The sequence below is a fragment of the Mytilus californianus genome, unplaced genomic scaffold (genome assembly GCF_021869535.1).
Source record: "Mytilus californianus isolate M0D057914Y unplaced genomic scaffold, xbMytCali1.0.p SCAF_6, whole genome shotgun sequence".
In the NCBI taxonomy this organism is placed as follows: Eukaryota; Metazoa; Mollusca; class Bivalvia; order Mytilida; family Mytilidae; genus Mytilus; species Mytilus californianus.
The window spans coordinates 4,378,799-4,404,850 of record NW_026262712.1 but is presented as its reverse complement, the minus strand read 5'-3'; the positions used below and the strand labels follow the sequence as shown (position 1 = coordinate 4,404,850).

The window sequence follows — 26,052 nt, the reverse complement described above, 5'->3', positions numbered from 1 at the left end:
AACAGACATCGCAACCCAAGTGATGAGAAAAGCTCACTTGGCCCTTTGGACCAGGCAAGTTAAAAAAAAAGATTATATTTTTCTGTCATCGACTTAATATTGGATGCGTACAAGAAAGTCACATCTTGAGACAGTCCCTAACCCTCACTAACAACAACTGTCACATCTTGAGACAGTCCCTAACCCTCACTATCAACAACTAACACATTTCATGCTGAAATAATTTATTAGATATCATGTTCATGACATAAATGCAACATCAACAACAATTGTCAACAGGAGATTCAACTAAAGTCTAATCCACTGTAGACTCATCAGTAAATACTTGTGGGATACTTATTTTCATTACCTTCTTCAAAAATTTATCCACTTTTTTTTAATCTTTAGGGTGATAAGAGATTAAGCTTTTCTTTTTAAAATATCTTAAAAAATAAACAATAATACTGTGGATTCATTATTTGTGGATTACCAATTTTCTTGGATTTCGTGGATATAAGTGAATATCGAATTTAAACGTTCAACAAAGTACAAACTTCTAATAGGTTTGAAAACAGACTTTAGCACCTAAGTCAGGAATCTGATGTTCAGTAGTTGTCGTTTGTTGATGTGGTTCATAAGTGTTTCTCGTTTCTCGTTTTTTATATAGATTAGACCGTTGGTTTTCCCGTTTGAATGGTTTTACACTAGTCATTTTTGGGGCCCTCTATAGCTTGCTGTTCGGTGTGAGCCAAGGCTCCGTGTTGAAGACCGTACTTTGACCTATAATGGTTTACTTTTATAAATTGTGACTTGGATAGAGAGTTGTCTCATTGGCACTCATACCACATCTTCTTATATCTATTTGGCAAGACAACTAATCAAGTATCCACAAAAATCCTATCGTTACTCAATCAATGGAAATTGGTACCCAGGAAAATATATGAATCCACAGTAAACAGGTATTGTCAACAAAACAATACAAGTAAGATTTCACAACCTCCCATGGAATGAATTATGTAAATAAAGTAAGATTTCACAACCTCCCATGGAATGAATTATGTAAATAAAGTAAGATTTCATAACCTCCCATGGAATGAATTGTGTCAATAAATTTCTCTAATTCTTCGTCAATGTATCCCTTTCTGCACCCACTGTATAAAAAAATTTCATCAACTTGTGGTTCGTTTGACCTCAGTTCTTCATTGGTTATAATCCGATTATGACGTCGAATTTTCTTGCTTTCCTCTGAATTTCCTATTGTGACGGCATGAAAAAAGGCGACCTTGCCTGATGACGTCACAGAGAAAGAACACATTTTTTGGCAGGAATAAGTTTGCCTGCGTATTGTTTGAAAATCATTATAGAAACAGATTCCACCACCAAATCTTGTGTTATACGATATTTATCCACTCTCGACAGTTAAATTTTTAATATTTAAAACGCTCATCAAGCCTCGCGTTTTAAATTTGAAAATTTAACTGTGTCGAGTGGATAAATATCGTATCACACTCAATGCAGTGGTAGAATCTATATTTATTGTTAAATGCTGACCACTAATTACTAGTATTGATAACATACCAATAAACAAAAGTTCAATGTAAAAAAGAACCTTTACAATAAACAAGAAAATGATTATGGTAAACATGTATTTATCTGTCTTAATTAAAGTGAATTTATAGACAACTTACAAATTCATTCACTTTCCCGTACATTTCATATGTCTTAAAGCTTATGTTATTACGTCATAGTAAGAAGGAAAAATTCATGCACTTTCCCGTACATTTCATATGTCTTAATGCTTATGTTATTACGTCATAGTAAGAAGGAATTGCTTAATGATGTCATTTACACTGATTGACCTCAGGTTAACCAGTGTAACTCATTCATAAAAACTTACGATTGATGTATATCTGTACCAAATTTTAATGGCAAGAGAAGTAACATTTGTGAACTTGAAACTGTAAAATAATCATTTTCATGGCTATTAAAAAACAATTCATCATTCATAAAGATCAAAAGGTGGTAACCCTTGCTTAAAGGGAGATCACTCTAGATCCGTAACTTGTTGGAATCGCTTTTTAAAACATAAACTTAGAATATTTTATGAAAATCATTGAAGACTGGAAATTTTCCCCACATGCATAATGTTAATGTATCAGTGGTGAAACAAGATCTAAAGAAATCCATATAAAATCCTAGGTCCTACACCATATTGTCTAGACATATCTTAATGATTATAGGCAAACTCAAAGTAATGTCCACCAAATTTTTGTAAAAATCTAGAGTGCCCTGTATATTTGAATACATGGCAATGTAAAAGAATAAATCATTAAACCATTTAGTAAATAAAGTGACAACATAACAAAATATTACCTGGATTTCACATCAATGGATTCAAAGAATAAAATAAACAAGAAAATAGATATATAAATAAACTTATGTAAATAAATATTGCCTAGCTAGCTATTCCCTTCAATTGCATATCCAAGATACACTATAGCTCAAAGATGATTTGTCATATCCACCCGTCCACGGTTGGAGTGACCGGAGATGGGCCAAACTACTAGAAAGACCCCTTTGCCTATTTTTTCTATTGGACATCCCAATTCTTTTCTTTAATCATCAGAATTGAACTACTGCAGAGTTCTTGAAAAAGAAATTTGTCTTAGTTTATATAAAAGGATATTTGGACTAACATAGTCTGAAAATTTGTTTTAACAAACATTTGGACTGACAAAGTCTGAAAATTTGTCTTAACCAGACAATTGGTCTGACATAGTTAAAACATGTCAGACATTTTAAAACTTTATAATTCAAATGATTGCGACTAAAACTAAAAAAGTTGAGCTTTTGAAAAATTATATTTTTTTAAGACATATTAAAAAAAATTTAATTCGAGTTGGCAGAAGTTGAATGCCCTCTGTGGACAGGTAGAAAAGACAAATCTACTTGACCAATTGATAAGTTTTGATATGACATAATTTAAGTTTGAGTTATTTACCTTGGTCACCATTTTGGAGGAACAATCAAAGGAAATAGCAGTACTTCAATTGCACTTAATAAAAACAGCTTCATAATATCAAGAAAAATAATAAATGGATTTCAATCTATTAAACATAACAAAACAAAATCACATGTATAATAATACATAACAAAAATGGGGTATGCATAATATATATACATAATAACAAAAGATGACAACTATACAAAATCATATTAAATATGTCACAACTTTTTCTATGTTTCCCCAACAACCTGTGAATTGTAAAATAGCATATATACAAATGTAAAAGTATGGATTTCTTGTGTAAATTATTTTTTCAAATGGATCCTCTTGGAATGAAAGAAAACTACTGGAATGAAAAAGTCAACTGGAATGAAAGAAGTCCACTGGAATGAATTTTCATCAAAAATCTCATGAACAATTATAAAAAGAAACAATGAAATTAGGTTACAATATGAATGATGAATTTTGGTGAATAAAGTTTGAATTATAATACTGGTATTAATTTATCAATCTTTTTGTATTTTGTGACAAATAAAATTGACATTTCTTCATTTGATATAACTGAGCCCAAAACGTTTACTTTGGGCTGTTCCAAAATTGATCCCTGTGGGAGAGATAGGAGGTATTCAAATTTATTAATTGTGGGGTTGCATTTTCCTAGAATTTTGTATGAATTATAAGTAAAATGAAAATTTTATATTATGGGTAATGAGGATCTAAAAAAAGTGCCTCCCATCATTTGCCCATGCCCCACATGATTTTAATTTCTTCAATGTCTTTTACAGTTCTATTTATGTTTGTGAAGTTTAAATTTCATGATTTCTGGGTGGAATCTGATTACAAGGTTTCTGGTCTCAGTTTTTGACCTTCCTTACAGATCTCATTTACAGAATGGTGATTCTGATTTTGCAAGTTCATCATATGGAGGAAATTAGCCAAAATAAAGCAGTTACAAAAATTTCCCACTTGTCATTTCATGCAAAATTATGGGAACTTACAGTAAAAACTTATCATTTCATGCAAAAATATTGGAACTTACAGTAAAAACAAGTTAATATGGAATATGCAATGTACATGACAAATTTAAGTAGTATATTTCAAAGGCTGAACAAATATGACAAAAAGTCTTAAGAAAAGCAGACAAAACCTGAAATTGTCTCCCTTCAGTTATTCAGTAAGTGGCTAACAATACACATGTACAAGATTTATACCAAATATAGGATTTTGAAATTTTTAAATGCATACAACCGTTTAGAAGAAAAATAACAAAATACATTTTGGCTTAAGGATGTTGACTGATCATGTTTTTGACTTTTTGTCAGATATTCGAATTCCTCTGGTTTTATCCATGTAGTGCCATTTAAGATTTTGCCTGTTAACCCCTACTATTCTTTTCATAATTTTATATCAGAAAAAGAAAAATAAGAAACCATCTTCATTTTTCAATAATACTTAAAGATCTAACCTTATCATAGAGATTATCTTCAGACACTGCAACTGTCTTTCAAATTTGTATTTCATATGCCTTATTATTACCTCCCCTTTGACCCCAAAAATAAACATGTTTGTTTACAGTCACATTTGTAAATTTAATACATTGATTAGTTTCTTTCATTTTCAGTCATTGTTCAAAATGACGTCAACACAACAACTTTTGCATGGGTTAAATATGTTGTCTGCTCTATGGTCGGGTTGTTGTCTCTTTGACACATTCCCCATTTTCATTCTCAATTTTATTCCATTTGAAATATTGAAAAAAAAAACATTGATTATTTAAAATTCATACAATATAACATAATCCTGCTTGTTTTTGTCTTCTTATCAAGTATTGTGTAACCAAAGGCTTCCATTATAAAAATAAGGATATGTGGTATGATTGCCAATGATACAAATATCCACCAGAGTTCAAATGATGTTGTTTGTTTATCTCTGAACTCCAAAAAAGATGTTAATTGTTGATGTTTGAATTTTAAAAAAGAAAACTCAATTTATAGTTTTTTAAATGTTAAGGATAAGCGACACCTTTAGGAATTAGTCACATGACTGTCAACACATATTTTCTATTGGCTTTACAAATATTTAAGGAAGTTCGCTCCTCTTGTTTTTGAATTTTTATCAGATCATTGGAATCCTCTATTTTTTTCTATGTAATGCCATTAAAAATTTTGCCTTCCCCTACTTTTCTTTGAGAATGTCTGTGATTAGAAAGCATCTTTGATGTTACTAAATGGTCTGACCGCCAAATCTACCGGGAGTTTGAAGTTGATATTGTTTAATCTGTCAAGAGCCTTGATCGCATCATCAAATCCTACAATAAAGAAAATATAATATCAATCCTAATTGGATATTTAGCAAAAGGGTGAAGATATCAAGGGGAGACAACACTATGGCCAAATTCAATAAACTGTTAACACAGAGAGATGTCTCGCCTATTTGTTATTTTGATAATGCAAATGTTGAAATTGAAATAGTATTTGATTTTTGGTGTTTTAACGCCACTTTTAAGCACCGCTTTTGGGCTATTTTGTGGCGGCCAGTTTTTATTGGTGGAGGAAGCCGGAGTGCCTGGAGAAAACCACCGACCTTTGATAGGAAAACTGACAATCCTAGTCAATTAAGATTGGAGTCGAGTGCACCCGCACGAGTGGGGTTCAAACTCACAACCTCAGTGTTGACTGGCTAGTGATTACAGTAGTAACTACTTAGACCACTCGGCCACCGAGGCCCCCCGAAATTGAAAGAGTAATACTTTAACATGTAAGTTCTGCAAATATTCAAAGTCAATGAACCATGACTGAAGGTACAGGGCATAACAATCTCCATGGAAATCAGATGTGCCAATGCTAATACAACTGCATACCAAATACCATTGACTTTCCATAAGGTGTTCTCTTTAAACAAACCTAAACACAAATATTAACTTGTAAATTATGTAAAAGTTTCACAATCAATGAACCATAATGAGGGGGTGGGGTTATATAATCTCCATTGAAATGAAACTTGCAAATACCAATACATTGGCATACCAAATATCAATGACTTGACATTAGTGGTTCATCTTAAACTGACCTAATCACAAACTAATACATGTAAACAAAGTCAATAGACTGTGACTGAGGAGTAAGGACCAAATATTCTCCATGGAAATGACATGTGCTAATGCTTATACAACTGCATACCAATTAGCATTTACCTACCACTAACGGTTCCCCTTAAACTGACCTAATCACAAACTAAAACATGAAAACTAAGCAAAAGTTTTAAAGTCAATAGAACATGACTGAGGGGGCTGAGCCAAATAATCTCCATGAAAAAGAGATATGCCAATGCTTATACAACTGTATACCAAATATCATTGACCTACCACTAATGGTTCACCATAAACTAGACCTAATCACAAACTAATACATTGTTGATGCTGCCGCCGCCCCTGACACCGAAAACAGTATAGCTATGTCTCAATTTTCGACTACGTCAAGGCGATACAAAAATGGATCAAAGACTCAAATGGCTAGATTGTGCAGATTGTTTCTTAAACAATGGAGAATGGTCTATACTGAGCATTCAAATTTTTATTGAAATATAAATATAGACCATTCAAATTTTTATTGAAATATAAATATAGACCATTCAAATTTTTATTGAAATATAAATATGTACACGTACTACAAAAGAGCAAAAATTTTAATACTGTAAATTCCGAATTATTGAATAATAGAGAAAAAAAAATGCCAGTTTAAATTATACGAGTTCAGGAAATGCTTCACACAAATAATCTGAGTAAATTTTCCCCATTTTATATTATTGAAAAACCCTGTCCAGTTGTAATTTTCACAATAATAAATACATCTCAAAATTTCTCAATTTTCAGTAAAATATTTGTTAGATTTTAACTTCTGCCTCAAAAGTGACAAATTCTAATTTTTACATAGCACCTTTTTAAGAAATGGAGTTAAAAGATGTTCTCCATCAGTCAACCTTATGTACAAACCTGTTCTGGCAACGTAGCTCCAGTCTTGGTAATAATTGTCTATTAAACTCTGTGTTCGGAATAATAACTTTAACCACGTTGGAAGTTTTCTTTCACTGTAAAATAGTATTGTTATATTGTCAATATAATGTAAGAGAGATGACAGCTTTAAAATTAGAATCTTCCTAGGGTTTAATTTACTTCTTTTAATGCAAGTGAGATGAAAGTTTTAAAATGAGAATGTTCTGTGCATATATGTGACTTACTTTAATACAAGTGATATAGAAGCTTTAAAACAAGAATCATCTGTACGTTTATGTGACTTACTTTAATGCAAGTCAGATGCAAACTTCGAAATGAAAATCTCTCATGCATTTGTGTGACTTTTTTTAATCCAAGTGAGATAATAACTTTAAAATGAGAATCATTTGTGCGTTTATGTTACTCACTTTAATACAAGCTAAGTGAGATGAAAGCTTTAAAATTAGAATGTTCTGTGTGTTTTTTGTTATTAAATATACTGCAAGCATGATGAAAGCTTTAAAATGAGAATCTTCTGTGCGTTTATGTTACTTACTTTAATACAAGTGAGATGAAAGCTTTAAAATTAGAATATTCTGTGCATGTATGGGACTTACTTAAAAGCAAGAGAGACAAAAGCTTTATAATGAGAATCTTTTGTGGTTTTTGTTACTAACTTTACTGCAAGTGAGATGAATGCTTTTAAATTAAAATCTTCTGTGTGCTTATGTGACATACTTAAATGCAGGCAAGACCAAATCTGTAAAATAAGAATCTTCTGTGCGTTTATGTGACTTACTTTAATGCAAGTGAGATACAAGCTTTTAAATGAGAATCTACTGTATGTTTGTACGACCTAATGAAAAGCAAGTGGGATAAAAGTTAAACAATGAGAATCTTCTGTGCATTTATGTGACTTACTTTAATGCAAGTGAGATAATAGCTTTAAAATGAGAATCTTCTGTGCGTTTGAGTGGAGTATGAGATGAGATGACTGTATCTATTGCACCAAGTAATGTCTGTTTGGCAGTAATGGCTTTTCCTCCAACGATGTCCAAGTGGAATGACTGAGACAACATTCTGGCCGGGGATTCATTGTATTCTTTACCATGCTGAAATAAAAATATGTTTATCTATGTTATAATCTAAGTACAAGGCCAAACAAAAAAGTATGTGTGTTTACTGTACCCCTACCTACCCTAATTTTTATCCCCTACCCTAAAAATTTTTGACAATTTTTTATTAATATAAAAAAGAAGATGTGGTGTGATTGCCAATCAGACAACTCATCACAAGAGACCAAATGACACAGAAATAAACAACTATAGGTCACCTTATTGATTAAGCACTGTTAAAGTCACAATGTTGCTCTCATAGACTCAATGTAAAAAAAATATTAAAAATAATAAAAAAATTCCCTACCTACCTACCCTATTTTTTTCAGCATGTAACAGTAAATGCATATACTTTTTTGTTTGGCCCAAACAGAACATAATTAAAGGGAGATTTATTTGGAAGTACTGTAAACTAGCTGATTTTCCTGACTTTGCCAAGAAAATAACGTCACTAATATGTAAAACTTTGACTTCCCTTATATAAATATATGAAAATTTTAAAAAAATTAATCGCTGCGTAATCTTGAAAGGGCTAAAATGCGATATAATAGTATCTGTGAGAAGGTTTTCAGTATATATAATAGGATATCTGGAGTATATTATCTTATATGACAATTTAAAACAGCCTAAATTAAAAAAAATAACTTGTTAATAAACTGGGAAAAGACTTTGAAAGTTCTGTCATTAACACAATATTCCCCAAATGACAAGTAAAACAAAGAAACATATATAACAAGAATGTGTCCCACTCGCACGATCCTTTTCTATTCAGTGGACCGTGAAATTGGGGTAAAAACTCTAATTTGGCATTAAAATTAGAAATATCATATCATAGGGAACATGTGTACTAAGTTTCAAGTTGATTGGACTTCAACTTCATCAAAAACTACCTTGACCATAAACTTTAACCTGAAGCGGGACAGACAGACGGAATGACGAACAGATGAACAGACGGACGAACGGATGCACAGACCGAAAAACAAAATGCCACTAAGTGGGGCATAAAAACAAAAGGCAACTGGGGCAGTTTAGTGCTTAGCATACTCTTTCAGCGTCTACATGTCCTTTGGTTACAAGCTCATTGATGTATACCTCACATCAAGTCAATAAACTGCAGACAACTTAAGGTGGTACATATAGCACTACAGGGAGATAACTCTGTAAAAATCAGCTGAAAGTTTTAATCACATTCTATTGTTAAGGAAAAATTAGGCTTCTCAATGATCAAAATTAGTGTTTGTCAAACTGCTATGTATCCAATAAATTTTTCCGATAGTGTGGTTCAAGTTTTTTGAAATTTTTATATTTTTGTCAAAGGATCAAAGTAAATATTTTGTCGAAATTTTTTAAAATTGAACAAGCCAAATTATTCTAGTCACGGTGTTCTGTACCACCTTAAAAACAGATCAACACATCCATACGATTTACCGAATAAAGGCTTGTATAGTCCGCGGTTTTATTCTCCAAAATTGAACTTGCCAGACAGGTGTGCGGACTATGGAGTACCATAAGAGAAATAAGAGAAAAAAAATTCGATTTCTCGACGTGGTTTGTTTACGTTCCGCCATGTTTGTTATTGATATTGTAGAGGGTGCTTTTATCATTTTCAAAACTAATAATTTTACCTCATCCATAATTAATATGCTATTTTTATTCAATATCACATATTTACTGACAAAATTAAAAATCAAATGCTTCACTACAAATTTCTTTTCGCTGCATTGCTTAAAATAAACTGGAATCTGCTTGAATTTATCGGAACGAAAAAAATACAAAAGGCAACCGAGAACCAGCTTACAATGTATAAACTACAAAACGTAATCAGTCAGGGATATAACTCTATAGGGTTATTACAGAAAATATCTTACATGTGTTATTACAGATATTTTTATGAGTTGTCTACTCTTTAATCCTTAAATTTTCTAAATCTGTAATAACATATGTTTGTTATTTGTAAAATAAATCATCAACATTTTAATTTTTAGTGGACTCTAGGGAACTCTTGAAACTTTGAGCAGAAACTAAATGCATAGCCTTGATAACTAATTTTTGAATTAAATTAATACATTTATCATTAACCATGGTAAATCAATGAGACGAGGCTTTTAAGTGATAATCTTAGCTGTAATAACAAGGCTTAGTTATTAAAGGCATGTAACTTATTATATGAGGCACTTGGGAATTACTGGGAAGCTTGCGCAGAACCTCATTACATGCTCTGATCATTATTTCTTACAATGAATTAAAATATATTGTAATTGAACATGATGTATGTCTGAGCAAATGCTTTGGAGTGATAAAGAGAAGCTGTAATAACACCCTTTAGTTATTACAGGCATATTTTTTCTGTAATAATATGAACTGCTATATCTTTCTATAGTTAAGTATACATAAAGACGACAGAAATATCAATAAAACTTGTATACATTTTAACAAAACTAATGATGTATATTGTCCCTTTGAAACATGTAACATACATATGTTATCACAGGTCTTTGATTTTTTAGTCCACAATAACAAATGTATGTTATTTTTCTCTAATAACCCTATATAGTTATATCCTTGACTGGTAATCGGTTATTCATTCCGTTTTGGTGTTTCATACTGACACATGTGTTTTGTTTTAGCTTTAGATCCTTCAAACATTAGTGATTGATATATTAAACATTGTTTTATACAAGGATGCAACTGTTTTACTTTCAAAGTCGTATTATAGTGATAAGTACAGATTTTCTGTACACTCTCACCGTATTTATTTTCTTTTACACGTGCTATTCAAACTTCTGGTTTAATCATACACAAGTTTCTAAATTGTGTTTTGTGTGATTTTGACATATTTTAACACTCGTGAAGTGTTCTAGAATCATTTACAAGCAGTTTCAACTCCTTTTTGATGATGGAAAACAGGTTTTTCCATGAAAATACCGCAATCTACCACACACAATTTGAAATTACCGGAGTTTCATTAGACATTTTCTAACAGTTACATAGTTTTTTACCTGAAATTTCGTGGCCAGAAGGGGGTGCAGAAAATGTACCAGTGCGAACTATACAAGCCCGATTACGGTATATCTGCATAGCACTCATCATATGAACTTGATTTAAATAAAGGTTCAATAGATAACGAAGATGATGAGCATTGAAAACTTGATAGAAAAGTGTCAAATCTGGTTAAGGTAAAAAAAAAACAAGAGGCTCTCAAGAGCCTGAATCGCTCACCTGTATTTCAGAGGAGAAGATTTTCAAATTTTAGCAAACTTGATGAACAAATTGTGTAAAATTGTCTTTAAAGGGCAATAACTCCTTAAGGGGTCAATTGACAATTTTGGTCATATTAACTTTTTTGTAGATCTTACTTTGCTGAACATTATTGCTGCTTACAGTTTATATATATCTATAATAATATTCAAAATAATAACAAAAAAACTGCAAAATTTTGTTAAAACTACCAATTCGGTGGCAGCAACCCAATAATGGGTTGTTCGATTCGTCTGAAAATTTCAGAGCTGATAGATCTTGACCAATTGACCAATTTCACCCATGTCAGATTTGCTCTAAAAGCTTTAGTTTTTGAGATATAAGCCAAAAACTGCATTTGACCCCTATGTTCTATTTTTAGCCATGGCCGCCATATTTGTCGATGGATCAAAACTTCGGATACAATTTATAAACTAGATACCCTAAGGAACATTTAATTAAAGTTTGAAGGTATTTGGCCCAGTAGTTTCAGAAGAGAAGATTTTTTTAAATAGTTTACGAGGACAGACGACGATGCCAGACGACGATGACAGACATCGACGACAGACATCGACGACAGACGACGGACGCCAAGTGATGGCATAAGCTCACATGGGGCCCTTTGGGCCCCAGTGAGCTAAAAAATTAGTGCCTGCAAGCCCTTGACACAAATTCTATCAATTCAACATCTATATATATAGCTGTACAAGCCAGTTTTTCTTTCATATGTAATCAGAAAAAAGACATTTACCTTCATTTCATAAAATTTTATCAACAAATCCCAAGCATGCATTTGTCTGGTTAGTTGTGCTGACCTCGATGGAAAACATCCCCATGGTACTACACTTGTACTCTGTCCTATCTACAAAACAATTGTTTGAAAAGTAAATAGATGTGTTGATAAAGAAATATATCATCAATGCAATTTTTGTTGACATTCTGTGAGGTCAAGATCAGTTGATAATCATCAGGCTAATACTGTAACAAAACCAACTTTTTTTCAGACATACTTACTACTACTAGGGGGTGTTGGAACGACCTCTACTACAAATGAGGGTATCACACGGTAAGTCCTGGACTACACTCTTTTGGGAATTTATATAATTCATTTTTACCTTGTGGCAATTAACATGATTTTGAGAGACAAAAAAAATATAACATAAATATTGTAAAACAAGAATAAAATAAAATAAACAATTACTTGATAAAAAATAAATGAATAAATATTAAAGTTAATGAACAATAATTGTCTATTTGACACATTCCTCATTTCCATTCTCAATTTTAAATTTTACCCTTATTAAGAATGGCCTGTGACATACCTCCATAAGTCCATGTTCCATCAAATCTCTAATGGCCATGGAAAGATCTTTTCTCACCGTCTGTGTAAGCAAAGCACTGCTTTGTTCTTGACTCTGTACAATAAACATGATAAATAAACTAACTTATATACGAGCTATTCCAGAAATAAATGAATGAGGGGTCGGTAGGCACTTTATATTTAAACTTGCCATGCATAACATTTTAACAGATTATTTCATATAATTGTCAAGGCTATCAGTCTAAAATAACAACCACCCATCAAATTTTAATAAAATACCTTCTGACCCCTACCCCCACCCCATAAAATTAATTCTGGAAAAAATCCTAATGTATACTGGTTAACATTTCACAATTTGCTTCAAAGATAGATTTTTTGTTCAAATTTTGTATTCATTATTCATTTAAATTTCTTGTGCAGTGTATGTGAAGCATTTACAATCAATTATTTCTGCAAATAGATTTTTCACATTAAGCTGTAGAGGAAAGGGGATAAAAATTTATTTCACATTTCACAGTTTTAAAAAACGTTTGTTTTATTTGTTTGTCTTTTCCTACTTTTTTATTATCTTTATATATATTTCTATTACATTTCACACATGCTTTTTTAAAAAATATAGTAATAACAAAACAGAACTAGAGGCTCTAAAGAGCCTGTGTCGCTCACCTTGGTCTATGTGCATATTAAACAAAGGACACAGATGGATTCATGACAAAATTGTGTTTTGGTGATGGTGATGTGTTTTGGTGATGGTGATGTGTTTGTGGATCTTACTTTACTGAACATTCTTGCTCCTTACTATTATCTCTATCTATAATGAACTTGGCCCGGTAGATACAGTGGAAAATACTTTGTAAAAATTTACAAAAATTTACAAAATTTATGAAAATTGTAAAAAATTGACTATAAAGGGCAATAACTCCTTAAGGGGTCAATTGACAATTTTGGTCATGTTGCCTTATTTGTAGATCTAACTTTGCTGTACATTATTGCTGTTTACAGTTTATCTCTATCTATAATAATATTCAAGATAATAACCAAAAGCTGCAAAATTTTCTTAAAATTACCAATTCAGGGGCAGCAACCCAACAATGTGTTGCCTGATTGGTCTGAAAATTTCAGGGCAGATAGATCTTGACCTAATGAACAATTTTACCCCCATGTCAGATTTGCTCTAAATGCTTTGGTTTCAGAGATATGAGCCAAAAACTGCATTTTACCCTATGTACTATTTTTTAGCCATGTCGGCCATCTTGGTTCGCGGGCGGGGTCATCGGACACATTTTTTAAACTAGATACCCTAATGATGATTGTGGACAAGTTTGGTTAAATTTGTCTTAGTAGTTTCAGAGGAGAAGATTTTTGTAAAAAATTACAAAAATTTACGAAAAATTGTTAAAAATTGACTATAAAGTGCAATAACTCCTTAAGGGGTCAACTGACAATTTTGGTCAAGTTTGACTTATTTGTAGATCTTACTTTGCTGAACATTATTGCTGTTTACAGTTTATCTCTATCTATAATAATATTCAAGATAATAACCAAAAACGGCAAAATTTCCTTAAAATTACCAATTCAGGGGCAGCAACCCAACAACGGGTTGCCTGATTGGTAAGAAAATTTCAGGGCAGATAGATCTTGACCTAATGAACAATTTTATACTCAACAGATTTGCTCTAAATGCTTTGGTTTCAGAGATATGAGCCAAAAACTGCATTTTACCCTATGTACTATTTTTTAGCCATGTCAGCCATCTTGGTTCACGGGCGGGGTCATCGGACACATTTTTTAAACAAGATACCCTAATGATGATTGTGGACAAGTTTGGTTAAATTTGTCTTAGTAGTTTCAGAGGAGAAGATTTTTGTAAAAGATTACAAAAATTTACGAAAAATGGTTAAAAATTGACTATAAAGGGCAATAACTCCTTAAGGGGTCAACTGACCATTTTGGTCAAGTTGACTTATTTGTATTTGTAGATCTTACTTTGCTGAACATTATTGCTGTTTACAGTTTATCTCTATCTATAATAATATTCAAGATGATAACCAAAAACGGCAAAATTTCCTTAAAATTACCAATTCAGGAGCAGCAACCCAACAACAGGTTGTCCGATTCATTTCAGGGCAGATAGATCTTGACCTAATAAACAATTTTACCCCATGTCAGATTTGCTCTAAATGCTTTGGTTTCAGAGATATAAGCCAAAATCTACATTTTACCCCTATGTTCTATTTTTAGCCATTGCGGCCATCTTGGTTGGTTGGCCGGGTCACTGGACACATTTTTAAACTAGATACCCCAATGATGATTGTGGCCAAGTTTGGTCAAATTTGGCCCAGTAGTTTCAGAGGAGAAGATTTTTGTAAAAGTTTACGGACGACAGACGACGGACGCAGGACGACGGACGACGGACGCAAAGTGATGAGAAAAGCTCACTTGACCTTTCAGGTCAGGTGAGCTAAAAAGTGACTGGTTACGGCCCCTTCCAAGAGTGAGGAATAATCCAATTATACTTGTGAAAGAATTTATCTAAATAAAACATACACTAATATAAAATAACTCCCCAAATCCCAACCTTCCTTTGTGGTATGGAACCTTGTAGTACAATTTCAGAGGGTTCCATACACTTATACTTGTTATTGTCCAGAAACCAAATGAACAACGAAGATGATGATGCCAACGACATTGCAATACTATTATACGGCCGTAAAAATTTTGAAGTCATATAAAAAGGAGATGTGGTATGATTGCCAATGAGACAACTATCCACCTGAGTTCAAATGATGTGGATGTAAGGAATTATAGGTCACTCTATGGCCTGATATAAGCAATTATATGTCACCCTACGGCCCATTTTATTTATATTTTTACCTCCTCTGAATCACTGCCATATTCACTGAACCTGTCGTCTTTTTCCTGATTTTTTTCCTCCTCTACCGCTGCCTCTAATACTTTGTTTATAGCAACCTCTAACCTAGCTCGTAAGTCGCTACAAATATAAACATCAAGCTAAAATCAAGTCTCTATTTCTCTATTCTGTATTTTTTTTTTGATAATGCTTGATAAAGCGTTATTGACTTGTCACTTTGTTACAAGTTTACTCATAAATATTTTTCTAACATTTTTTTTCATTTTCAAACTAATATTAGCTCTTACTCAAGGAGGTTGCAAAACTTCCAAACAATTTTGTAAGTCATAATCTATGAATTTTTCATCTATAACAGCCTAATGAGTAATAATAAAAATGTATATATCTACATATTAGAGATCCTTCTACAGGTAAATACTGCTAAATGAACACATGTGTATGGGATTTACTCATTGTTGAAGGCCGTACAGTGACCTATAGTTGTTAATTTCTGTGTCATTTGGTCTCTTGTGATGAGTTGTCTCATTGGCAATCACACCACATCTTCTTTTTTATATTCAATTAATAATACACTTACACGGAGCCAAAAAGTCAAAACAAAGAGAAAGAGGTCAAGCCTTGCATGAAACGACTGTAAACTTGTCTCTCTAACATTTCAGCAACATTTAATTTTTGTCACTATAAACAAAGCCTTTAGAATATTTCTTCATAACTATGATGTTATGTGACTGTTGACAATGTAGTGAATTTCATTTTCATTTGAAACATGTTTATCTGTGTAAAGCAGTGAAACCAGCTGGACAATGAATATGTGATTTTGAGTGGATTTTTGTGTATATATTTTTATGATACCTACCCCCAATGATTGCCTTTTGTGGTTTTCTTCAGTAGGTTTCTCTGGAAATCCCTCCCACCACAACCAAACTGACTGATGAGGAACATCTGTAGTAACTCAATACTTTTCTTTATAAATGCTCTTGTTTCTTTCACATTCTGTAGAAATCAGATGTAATAAAAGAGCTGCATATGTATAAATATAGATTCTACCACTACATCAAGCGTGATACGACATTTCTTCAATGAAGACAGTTAAATTTTCAAATTTTAAATGTGAGGCTTGTCAAGCTTTTAAATACTTAAAGTTAAACTGTAGAGTGGAAAATATAGTATTACACATGTGAAAAGATTTGGTTGTGAAATCAGTTTCTCTAATGATTTATTGACAATATGCACATAAACTTAAAACTTCTTTTCCAATGGTCTGCAAAAAGATGTTTTTTTTTCTATGTGAGATCATCAAGCATGGTAGAATTTTTTTGTGGCCTCACAACAGGAAATGCAGAGGGAAAGCAAGAAAATGTTGCAACATAATTGAATTTTGACCATTGAAGAACTTAGATCAAACAGACCACATGTTTATCAAAAAACATAATCAACAGGTCAGGAAAAGATTAAATCTGTTAATAATTAGAGAAATGTACTTTATGAAATGAGTATCAACTGTACAAAGAAAGATTTATCAAAATAGTTAGAAGGTAAATGAAATACAAAATGAAGAATTTAAAGAGTGTTAAACACCAAAAGTTATGAAAACTTGTGCCAAATACAGCTAAGGCAACCTATGAATCTATAGTCTCCTGATTTATTGTACATTTACCTTTTTATTGTGCTTGTTGGTATTTCGGTCTCGTACTTTACAATCTTTTGAAGAGGTATCTGAACAATCACTGGAAGGAAACTAAAGAAAATACAAGAATAATAAAATTTATAAATAGTTTGTAACAACCTTTGCTTCTCCTATTATCAAACTTTTTCTTAATATATAATATCCTTTTTGGCCTTTTCTAAAGCTTAGCATAATTTGTTTATGCCCAAAATCATTGTTTTTCTTCTTTTTCTTTAAAACTTACATTACAGTTACACATCTGGAATTTTAATAGAAGTACAAGGGCAATAACTTTAATAAAATCTTTTTTTTATATAAATATCTTGGAAAAATGAAGGCTTGAGAGCAAATCCAATGCAATTTCTTATACAATTAATGTTTCCAAGGGGAATAACTCTTTTTAAATAAATTGATCAGCACTGATTTTTCTAACTCGTCTGAGACATCATTGTACACGTGCTAACAATGCAAATTTTCATATAATGTATATTTCCAAAAGGCATAACTCTTTTAAAATAAATTACTCAGCAAAAAAAATTGTGTCGCATAGCGTTGCGCTGGGAACAAAAATTACTGACACATTTAATTCTGAAGTTACCTTATGAACTGTACATGTGCATCTTTCTTTTCCTAAAGGTCCAGGACTTGTTGCCTCCCCTGAAAAAGACATTTAATGTTATGCAAAAATGAAATACACTAAAGACAGAAAGGACTGTTTTAGAAATGATCATATAATATGCAGGATGCACTTCAAATAAATAAGGGACCTTGTTGGACGAGGGGTCTAAGTACTTTATCTATTGCATCACTAGCCAGTCAACACTTGAGGTTGTGAATTCCAAACCCTGACCTTGTGCACAACATTACTCATACCAACTTTATAGCTTATGAATACATTTCAAAGTAGTGTCTGCAAGGATCTTGAATTTTTTCATACAATTTTGGTCATTCTAAGAAGAGTTGGGGTCCTTTTCACAAACTGTTGAAATTATTCATACTAGATTCACAGCATCAACGAACTTGTACTGACAGTTTTATCACATTTACTGCATGAAATTTCTAACCATTTTTTTTCTAAAAACAGTCAAGAAAGATTTATGGAATGCAATAGTTTAAAATTGAAGTGATTTTAATGACTTAAAAATGTATATTTCTTAAGAAATTCCCAGTGCTACACTATTTTCGATTTTAAAGAAGAAATAAAATCCGAAAATTTCAAGGTAATAATAAATTACAAATGAATCAAATGACTTAAAACTATCGTACATTTAATTTATAGTACCTGTAAAAATGATAATAGTTTCACTCTTATTATTTGGCAGGAAATCATGCCTGCCATGTGGAGGGTTCGAAGTCACAACCTCACTGATGGCAGGCTAGTGATACAGTAGTTAAACTACTTACCCCTCAGCCACTGAGGCCTCTAGCAATATTTGAAAATCCAAAACCTCATACATAAGTTGGAAACCAGATAAAACCAAAAAGGACCAAAAGTATAGACAACATGGACATGCAGTCTGAGGTATGCATAATATGAAAACATTCAATACTTAAAATATTTGATTTACAATTTAATGTCATATACAAGTGATATTCAGCAGATAATTTTACCGAAACGAATAAATTCTTGATAATATCATACTTAGAGTATCCTTAATTTGATTTGGCTCATTCATTTTATAAGTATTGTTCCAGAAATAAATATAGGGGTGGGGGATGGGAAGCATTTTTCATTTTACCCTGCTATAATAGAAAAACAAAGGATATTGGGTATCCAGCCATGACACCAAATCAAAACATACACAGCAAAAAACACACATAAAGCAAAGGAACAGTGCTCAAAAGTCACCTCAAAGTCACAATGAAGCCTTCAACACAGAGCAAAAAAAAAAAAAACTCTCACCTCACTGCAAGTTTAAGAAAGCCCCAACCACCTGCATATGTATAAAATCAAATTAATAAATTTGATTAAAATAATCAAAACTCATCGAAATTTAATAGAAGTACCTTCCAACCACCCATGCAATCAATTCAGGAACAATCCATAGTTGAATAAGAATGTGTCCATAGAACACGGATGCCCCACCCGTACTATCATTTTCGATGTTCAGTGGACCCTGAAATCGGGGTCAAAACTCTTATTTGGCATTCAAATAAGAAAGATCATATCATAGGGAACTGAACATGTGTACTAAGTTTCAAGTTGATTGGACTTAAACTTCATCAAAATCTATCTTGACCAAAAACTTTAACCTGAAGCAGTACGGACAAACGGATGGACGACCAGACCGAAAAACATAATGCCCATAAATGGGGCATAAAAATATCATATATTTGATGGTCTTCATTAGATCTATCTATTGTTATATATATTTTATTAGTTTTGCTATACTTAAAAGTGAAAAACAGCACACTTAGTATGAGATAAAAGCAGGTTTTGGATGAAGCATTAAAAATGTTATAAAAGAATATAAAATTAAATCAAAACAGAGTTAATTTCATATTAAAATGTCTGAAATTATAATTGTCATCAGATATGTTCCAATTGAAGGTACACAACAGCTCATGGATTTTGAAATTTCCACCTGTCCATCGTGGACACGCAGATTTTGACATGTCCACCTGTCCTCTATGGACATGCAGCTGCTTTCATCACTCAAATTTATTCGCAGAATTTGTAAAAATATTGTAAGTTTTGCATGAGCTGCATCTCTATGAAAAAAATTGATGGCATGACGATGTAAACTGTAAAAGGTTGCCAATGGAAACGATAAAGAATGACTCTTACCGTGGACAGTTGGCAAAAATCAGAGCTGTTCCAGATGTAAACGCATAGGGAGGGGTTTCCGTCATTTAATCTATTTTTAGATCCTATTTTGCTTATTATTTTGCTATCTACAGTTTCTCTCTGTCTACTAGAGTTTCTGCAAAAAACTTATAATGGGAATGACCTGTCATTAAAGGGCAATAACTCCTATTAGGAGTTGACTGATGGTTTTTACCATGTGAACTTATATGTAGTTCTTGTCAGGTGTATGATCATTTTTGCTGCATACAGTTTCTCTTTATAAATCTAAAATAGTTTTCTAGACAATAGCAAAAATTGTGAAAAATGGGTAAGAATCTTCATTTTAGGGCAATAACTCCTATAAGAAATAGCTTAATGATTTTTCGTAATAATGGATTGTAAGCAGATCATGACATTCTAAACATTTCTCATTCTGCCAGATTTTCTCTCACCTTTCTACAACTTTTCAAGATTTTAGCAATTAGTCATATTTCAGCCTTATATTCTATTTTTAGCATTCAGAGACATGTTGGTTGCCAGGTGGAATAGTTGGACACATTTTTAAACTAGATACCTCAAGGATGATTGTTACCAAGTTTGGTTTGGTTTTAACTGGCTAAATAGTTTGAGAGAAGATTTTTGTCTAAGTTAACAAGAGAACAACAGACTGAGACTGACAACGAATGCTAAGGGATGGCAATGAAAAAATATTTTCTTTAAGGACTTGTACTTTAAGGCAATCAAAAGATGATTCCCCTCCAAATTTTCTTAATATAACAAAACAGGTAATTCTTTCAGAAAATCATTTGAGTTACTTCTTATAAATTTCACATACAGTAACCTAAGGAAATTAATATTAAATCCATGCATAAATTTTTCAACGGGTCGTGCAATTGTTAGTGTGATAAAAGTAGGAAAAATATGATAAAATAATACAGAAAAAAGCAACTATGTTATTTCTAAGTAGGGAAGGAAAATCCCTCAACTATAGAATTAAAAGCATTACCAGGTCAAAATTTCATAAAAATTGCCAAAGATCTACGATTGATAGTAATCATATTAATAAATTTATTAAAAAAAAATAATTTTAAAATTAAGTTATAATGAAAGAGTTGAGTTAGTTTTTGTAACCCCATTAATATGTAGCTTAAGGATGTACCTAGGAATTTTTGTCATATGTTCGAACTCCTTGGGTTTTTTCCTACCATACAGGGTAAAATATTTTGCCCCCTAACACATGTAACATCCATTTTTCTTTTCATATAAGACTTCAACAGCTCATAAAAGGTCATTTACCAAAATTTAAGCAGATTCTAGATTTCTTTTCTTTCGATTTGAGATCCAAATAATACCAATGCAAATATAAGGTAAAAGTCTGAGTCAGCCTTTTCCCGTCATTAAAAAAATATAAGATATCTCGAAAAGGAGCTCCATAACCTATCAATACTTTTAGCTTATTATGTTCCTTAACTAATGCTCTTCTGACTTATAGTATCAATTTTAAATTCTAGATTTTTTAAATTTCACTTAAGTACATCCTTTAGTGCTAAAAACAAGGTTATTCTACGCAATTAAGGAAATTATTAGATTAAAAATTTAGCAGTCAGAAAACTTCATTTTTCGGTTTGTTGTTCCCCATTCTTATGTTAATTAAATAGAAAATAATTTTGTGATTAAAAAATTTAGCACTATTCAAAATCATGTCCACATTGAAAGTACAGCACAAAAAAAAAATTAACCAGTGCCACAAGCAAAAGAAGTTTTGACCCAGTCCATCACCTTGTAAGAACTGTATAAATCTTTCTAAATCAGTTATCTGTGTTGATAACTGCTGAATCAGCTTTTCTTTAACCTTGCCTGGGTTAACTATCTGTAAAAGAAAGAAAAGTCATAAAATTACTACATGTAAATAAAATTTACTATGATTTTTCCATGTATTAAAGTAACTTTGGGACAAGGATCATCAATAACTAACAATAAACAAAAAAAATATCAGCTGCCCATTTGACTTTGAATAATCCAGCCATACTCAAATGACACATTGTTATTTGAAAAGGCATGAAATCTTTTTAGGGTTAGATTCCAAAATTAAGATAAAATTAAAATTGAGAATGGAAATGGGGAATGTGTCAAAGAGACAACAACCCGACCATAGAACAGACAACAGCAGAAGGTCACCAACAGGTCTTCAATGCAGCGAGAAATTCCCGCACCCGGAGGCGTCCTTCAGCTGGCCCCTAAACAAATATATATACTAGTTCAGTGATAATGAACGCCATACTAAACTCCAAATTGTACACAAGAAACTAAAATTAAAAATAATACAAGACTGACAAAGGCTAGAGGCTCCTGACTTGGGACAGGCGCAAAAATGCGGCGGGGTTAAACATGTTTATGAGATCTCAACCCTCCCCCTATACCTCTAGCCAATGTAGAAAAGTAAACGCATAACAATACGCACATTAAAATTCAGTTCAAGAGAAGTCCGAGTCTGATGTCAGAAGATGTAACCAAAGAAAATAAACAAAATGACAATAATACATAAATAACAACAGACTACTAGCAGTTAACTGACATGCCAGCTCCAGACTTCAATTAAACTGATTGAAAGATTATGTCTTCATCATATGAATATCAGGCACAATCCTTCCCGTAAGGGGTTTAGTATCATACCATCATAACATATGAGAAGAACATAACCCGTGTCATGCATGAAACAGAAATTTACTTTGTTGCCTTATTCTCTAATGTACCAAAAACCATTTCAAAATCTTGAATGTTAAAAAAAAGTTCTGACAAGTATAATTTTCTTGACATGTTTTTGACAAGTTAATTTTCAAGTCCAAGGGCTGTAATCCTGCCAAAAAAACTGAAATTCAAATTTTTAAACTCAACTGTAAGTCATCATCATTCACACAAATCTGAACAAGAGGCTGTCAGAGTGACAGCAAACCTGATTTTTTAACATTTATTTCTGTCCTGGCATTTTTCAATATCACAACTCCTGAACAGTAAAAGTGACAATCATCAATATTGAACTTGACCTCCATTTAGTTATCAGTAACAACATATATAAATTTGAAAAGCTTTGGTAGAAAGGTTTGTGAGTTAAAGCATGGACTCGACTGGAAACACCATTTTTCAATCTTTCAAGAACCATAACTCCTGAAGGGTGAAAGTGAAAATCGTCAATATCGAACTTGACCTCCATTTTGTCATCAGTAACAACGTTAACATATTAAAATTTGAAAAGCTTTGGTAGAACAGTTCATGAGTTAAAGCACGGACACAACTGGAAACCTGAACAGTGAAAGTGAAAATTGTCAATATCCAACATGACCTCCATTTTGTCATCAGTAACAACATATTAAAATTTGAAAAGCTTTAGTTGAACGGTTCATGAGTAAATGCACATACACTGTTTGTTAGCCGCCTGCCGTACATCCCCAAATCAATAACTGATTTTTCCTTCGGAAATCCGGTTAAAAATTATCAATTTTTACAGCTGCAAGCATTTCAAAAAAAAAAAATATCAAGAAAAGTCCATAGGCATGTATTCCCCCAAATATCAGTCAAAGTAAAGAAACGTAAGCCATTATTATGTAGCAAAAACAGACCAATATCATTATCTACAAATATAACAGGGCATATTAAAAAAGAAGGCACAAAACAATTACCTCTCCAACAGCATGATCAACAATCTGTTTCAACTGATCTGTGCTGTAAAATACAATGTCATTTATAGGATTTTATTGTCATAATTAATAATCATTCTGTTGATAATTATTACTGTAAATTCAAATTTTATTGCGAGAATTTATTTTTGAGGTTTTGACATTACCGTTCCAAATTCTCGATTAATTATTGAGTTTTCTTCGTGAATATTTATCTGATATAAGATTGCAAATTCTTATTATTGCAATACTTACACGCTTTTTTTTATTATCATTGATTAAACCTTGTAATAATTTCTGAATTTACTGTTTTATATTTTTTATTATAATAACTTCATTCTTAAAAAACTTTTCTAGAAAACACTGATGAATAAAGTTAATCCATTTTTTTTTTAATTTGAGTTGTCAAGTTTTAATTTTAATCAACTTGTTATGGACTAAATTGTTTTAGTCTGTCATTGATTTTATTTGTTTTCATTTTCACTTGTTGTGGTGTGTTGTTGTTTGGAATTTTTAGTTGGTTTTGGTGTAATTTTAGTTCATGCAGGTAAGAGTTGTGTTATGCTGTTGTTTGGATATGTTAGTTTCTTTTTAGCCATTCCTTTACTGATGCCAGTAGTTTATTCATACAAATGCCCAAGATAATGAAATCTTTGAAACATTAATAATCTTTAGAAATGATGTAGTCTTTTTACTGTTGTGAAAATTTTACATTATTTTTTATTGGTATTTAACACCACTTTCATCATCCTTTGCTATCTAATGGTGACCAATTTTTTTATTTGTTGAGGAAACTAGAGTACCGTGATAGAATCACCGACCTTGTCAAATAAGATTGGAGTCAAGCACAGGCTGTCAAGAACAGGCTAGTCAAGCACAAGCTAGTAAAGCACAAGATAGTCAAACATAGGCTAGTCAAGCACAGGCTAGTCAAGCACAGGCTAGTCGAGCACAAGCTAGTCACGCACAAGCTAGTCAAGCACAGGCAAGTCAAGCACAGGGTAGTCAACCACATGCTAGTCAAGCAAAGGATAGTCCAGCACAAGCTAGTCAACCACATGCTAGTCAAGCACAGGCTAGTTAAGCACAAGCTTGTCAATCAGAAGCTAGTCAAGCACAAGCTAATCAAGCACAGGTTAGTCAAGCACAAGCCAATCAAGCACAAACTAATCAAGCACAAGATAGTCAAGCACAGGCTAGTCAAACACAGGCTAATCAAGCACAAACTAGTCAAGCACAAGATAGTAAAGCACAGGCTAGTATAACACAGGCTAATCAAGCACAAACTAGTCAAGCACAGGCTAATCAAACATAGGCTAATCAAGCACAAACTAGTCAAGCACAAGATAGTAAAGCACAGGCTAGTCAAGCACGGCTAATCAAGCACAGGCTAATGATCAATGTAGATTGATAACTGACACATGTGACACCTTGACCACAAAGGCCCAAGAGAAGTGATACAGATTTACATTGTACCTCAGTTTATAACACCTCCATATTTACCTGAGACTGTCAAAGCCCTCCAGATTAAGATCCAGTTTATGTTTCAGTTCATCGATGACAACTTTTTGTTTTTCCATCACTTTGGATGTAGGAACCACATCAGCATCACCAGTCTACAGAAAATATGAACATGAAATTTACTATAGACCATAATATGTACAAATAAATATAAACATGAACATAATTTTAAACATTATCATTCCCAGAAAACATCCAGATTTTTTACTGCATCATTGTCAGTTTGATGGATGCCACATGTGGAACAAGATCTGGTTACCCTTCCTGAGCACCTGAATTCACCCTTGGTTTTTGGTGGGGTTCATGTTGGGTTTTATCTACTGGTGGTTGGTAGGTTTTTTGTTTTTTGCTATGGCATTGTCAGTTTTTAACTTGTCTATGAGTTGCTTTTTGCTATGGCGTTGTCAGTTTTTAACTTGTCTATGAGTTGTTTTTTGCTATGGCGTTGTCAGTTTTTAACTTGTCTATGAGTTGTTTTTTGCTATGGCGTTGTCAGTTTTTTACTTGTCTATGAGTTGCTTTTTGCTATGGCGTTGTCAGTTTTTAACTTGTCTATGAGTTGTTTTTTGCTATGGCGTTGTCAGTTTTTAACTTGTCTATGAGTTGCTTTTTGCTATGGCGTTGTCAGTTTTTTACTTGTCTATGAGTTTGAATATCTCTTTGGTATCATCTCCTTGCGTTTAAAAGGGGTATGACACTTGTTAGTCAAGGTAGTGTTGAGAAAAAGAATTAAACAAGAATGTGTCCATAGTACACAGATGCCCCACTCGCACTATCATTTTCTATGTTCGGTGGACTGTGAAATTGGGATAAAAACTCTAATTTGGCATTAAAATTAGAAAGATCATATCATACGAAACATGTGGACTAAGTTTCAAGTT

General features: G+C 32.4%; 1 protein-coding gene across 5 annotated transcripts in view; it reads right to left on the bottom strand.

The window, feature by feature from the left end:
• Positions 1 to 207: 207 nt before the first annotated feature.
• Positions 208 to 26,052, bottom strand: part of LOC127706056 (RUN domain-containing protein 1-like) — a 42,511-nt gene continuing 16,666 nt past the window's right edge. For 3 of the 5 annotated variants that reach the window (XM_052210470.1, XM_052210472.1, XM_052210469.1), the window contains exons 6-17: positions 25,154 to 25,266; positions 23,654 to 23,696; positions 21,756 to 21,846; positions 17,787 to 17,845; positions 17,180 to 17,260; positions 16,379 to 16,515; positions 15,525 to 15,642; positions 12,652 to 12,744; positions 12,081 to 12,191; positions 7,899 to 8,089; positions 6,978 to 7,072; positions 208 to 5,294 (exon numbers count right to left, since the gene is read on the bottom strand). In XM_052210470.1, the coding sequence (XP_052066430.1) occupies positions 5,188 to 5,294; positions 6,978 to 7,072; positions 7,899 to 8,089; positions 12,081 to 12,191; positions 12,652 to 12,744; positions 15,525 to 15,642; positions 16,379 to 16,515; positions 17,180 to 17,260; positions 17,787 to 17,845; positions 21,756 to 21,846; positions 23,654 to 23,696; positions 25,154 to 25,266 (1,239 nt within the window). In that variant the 3' untranslated portion in view covers positions 208 to 5,187. The remainder of the gene's footprint in view (positions 5,295 to 6,977; positions 7,073 to 7,898; positions 8,090 to 12,080; positions 12,192 to 12,651; positions 12,745 to 15,524; positions 15,643 to 16,378; positions 16,516 to 17,179; positions 17,261 to 17,786; positions 17,846 to 21,755; positions 21,847 to 23,653; positions 23,697 to 25,153; positions 25,267 to 26,052) is intronic. The other 2 variants (XR_007984186.1, XR_007984187.1) reach the window with 2 other exon arrangements.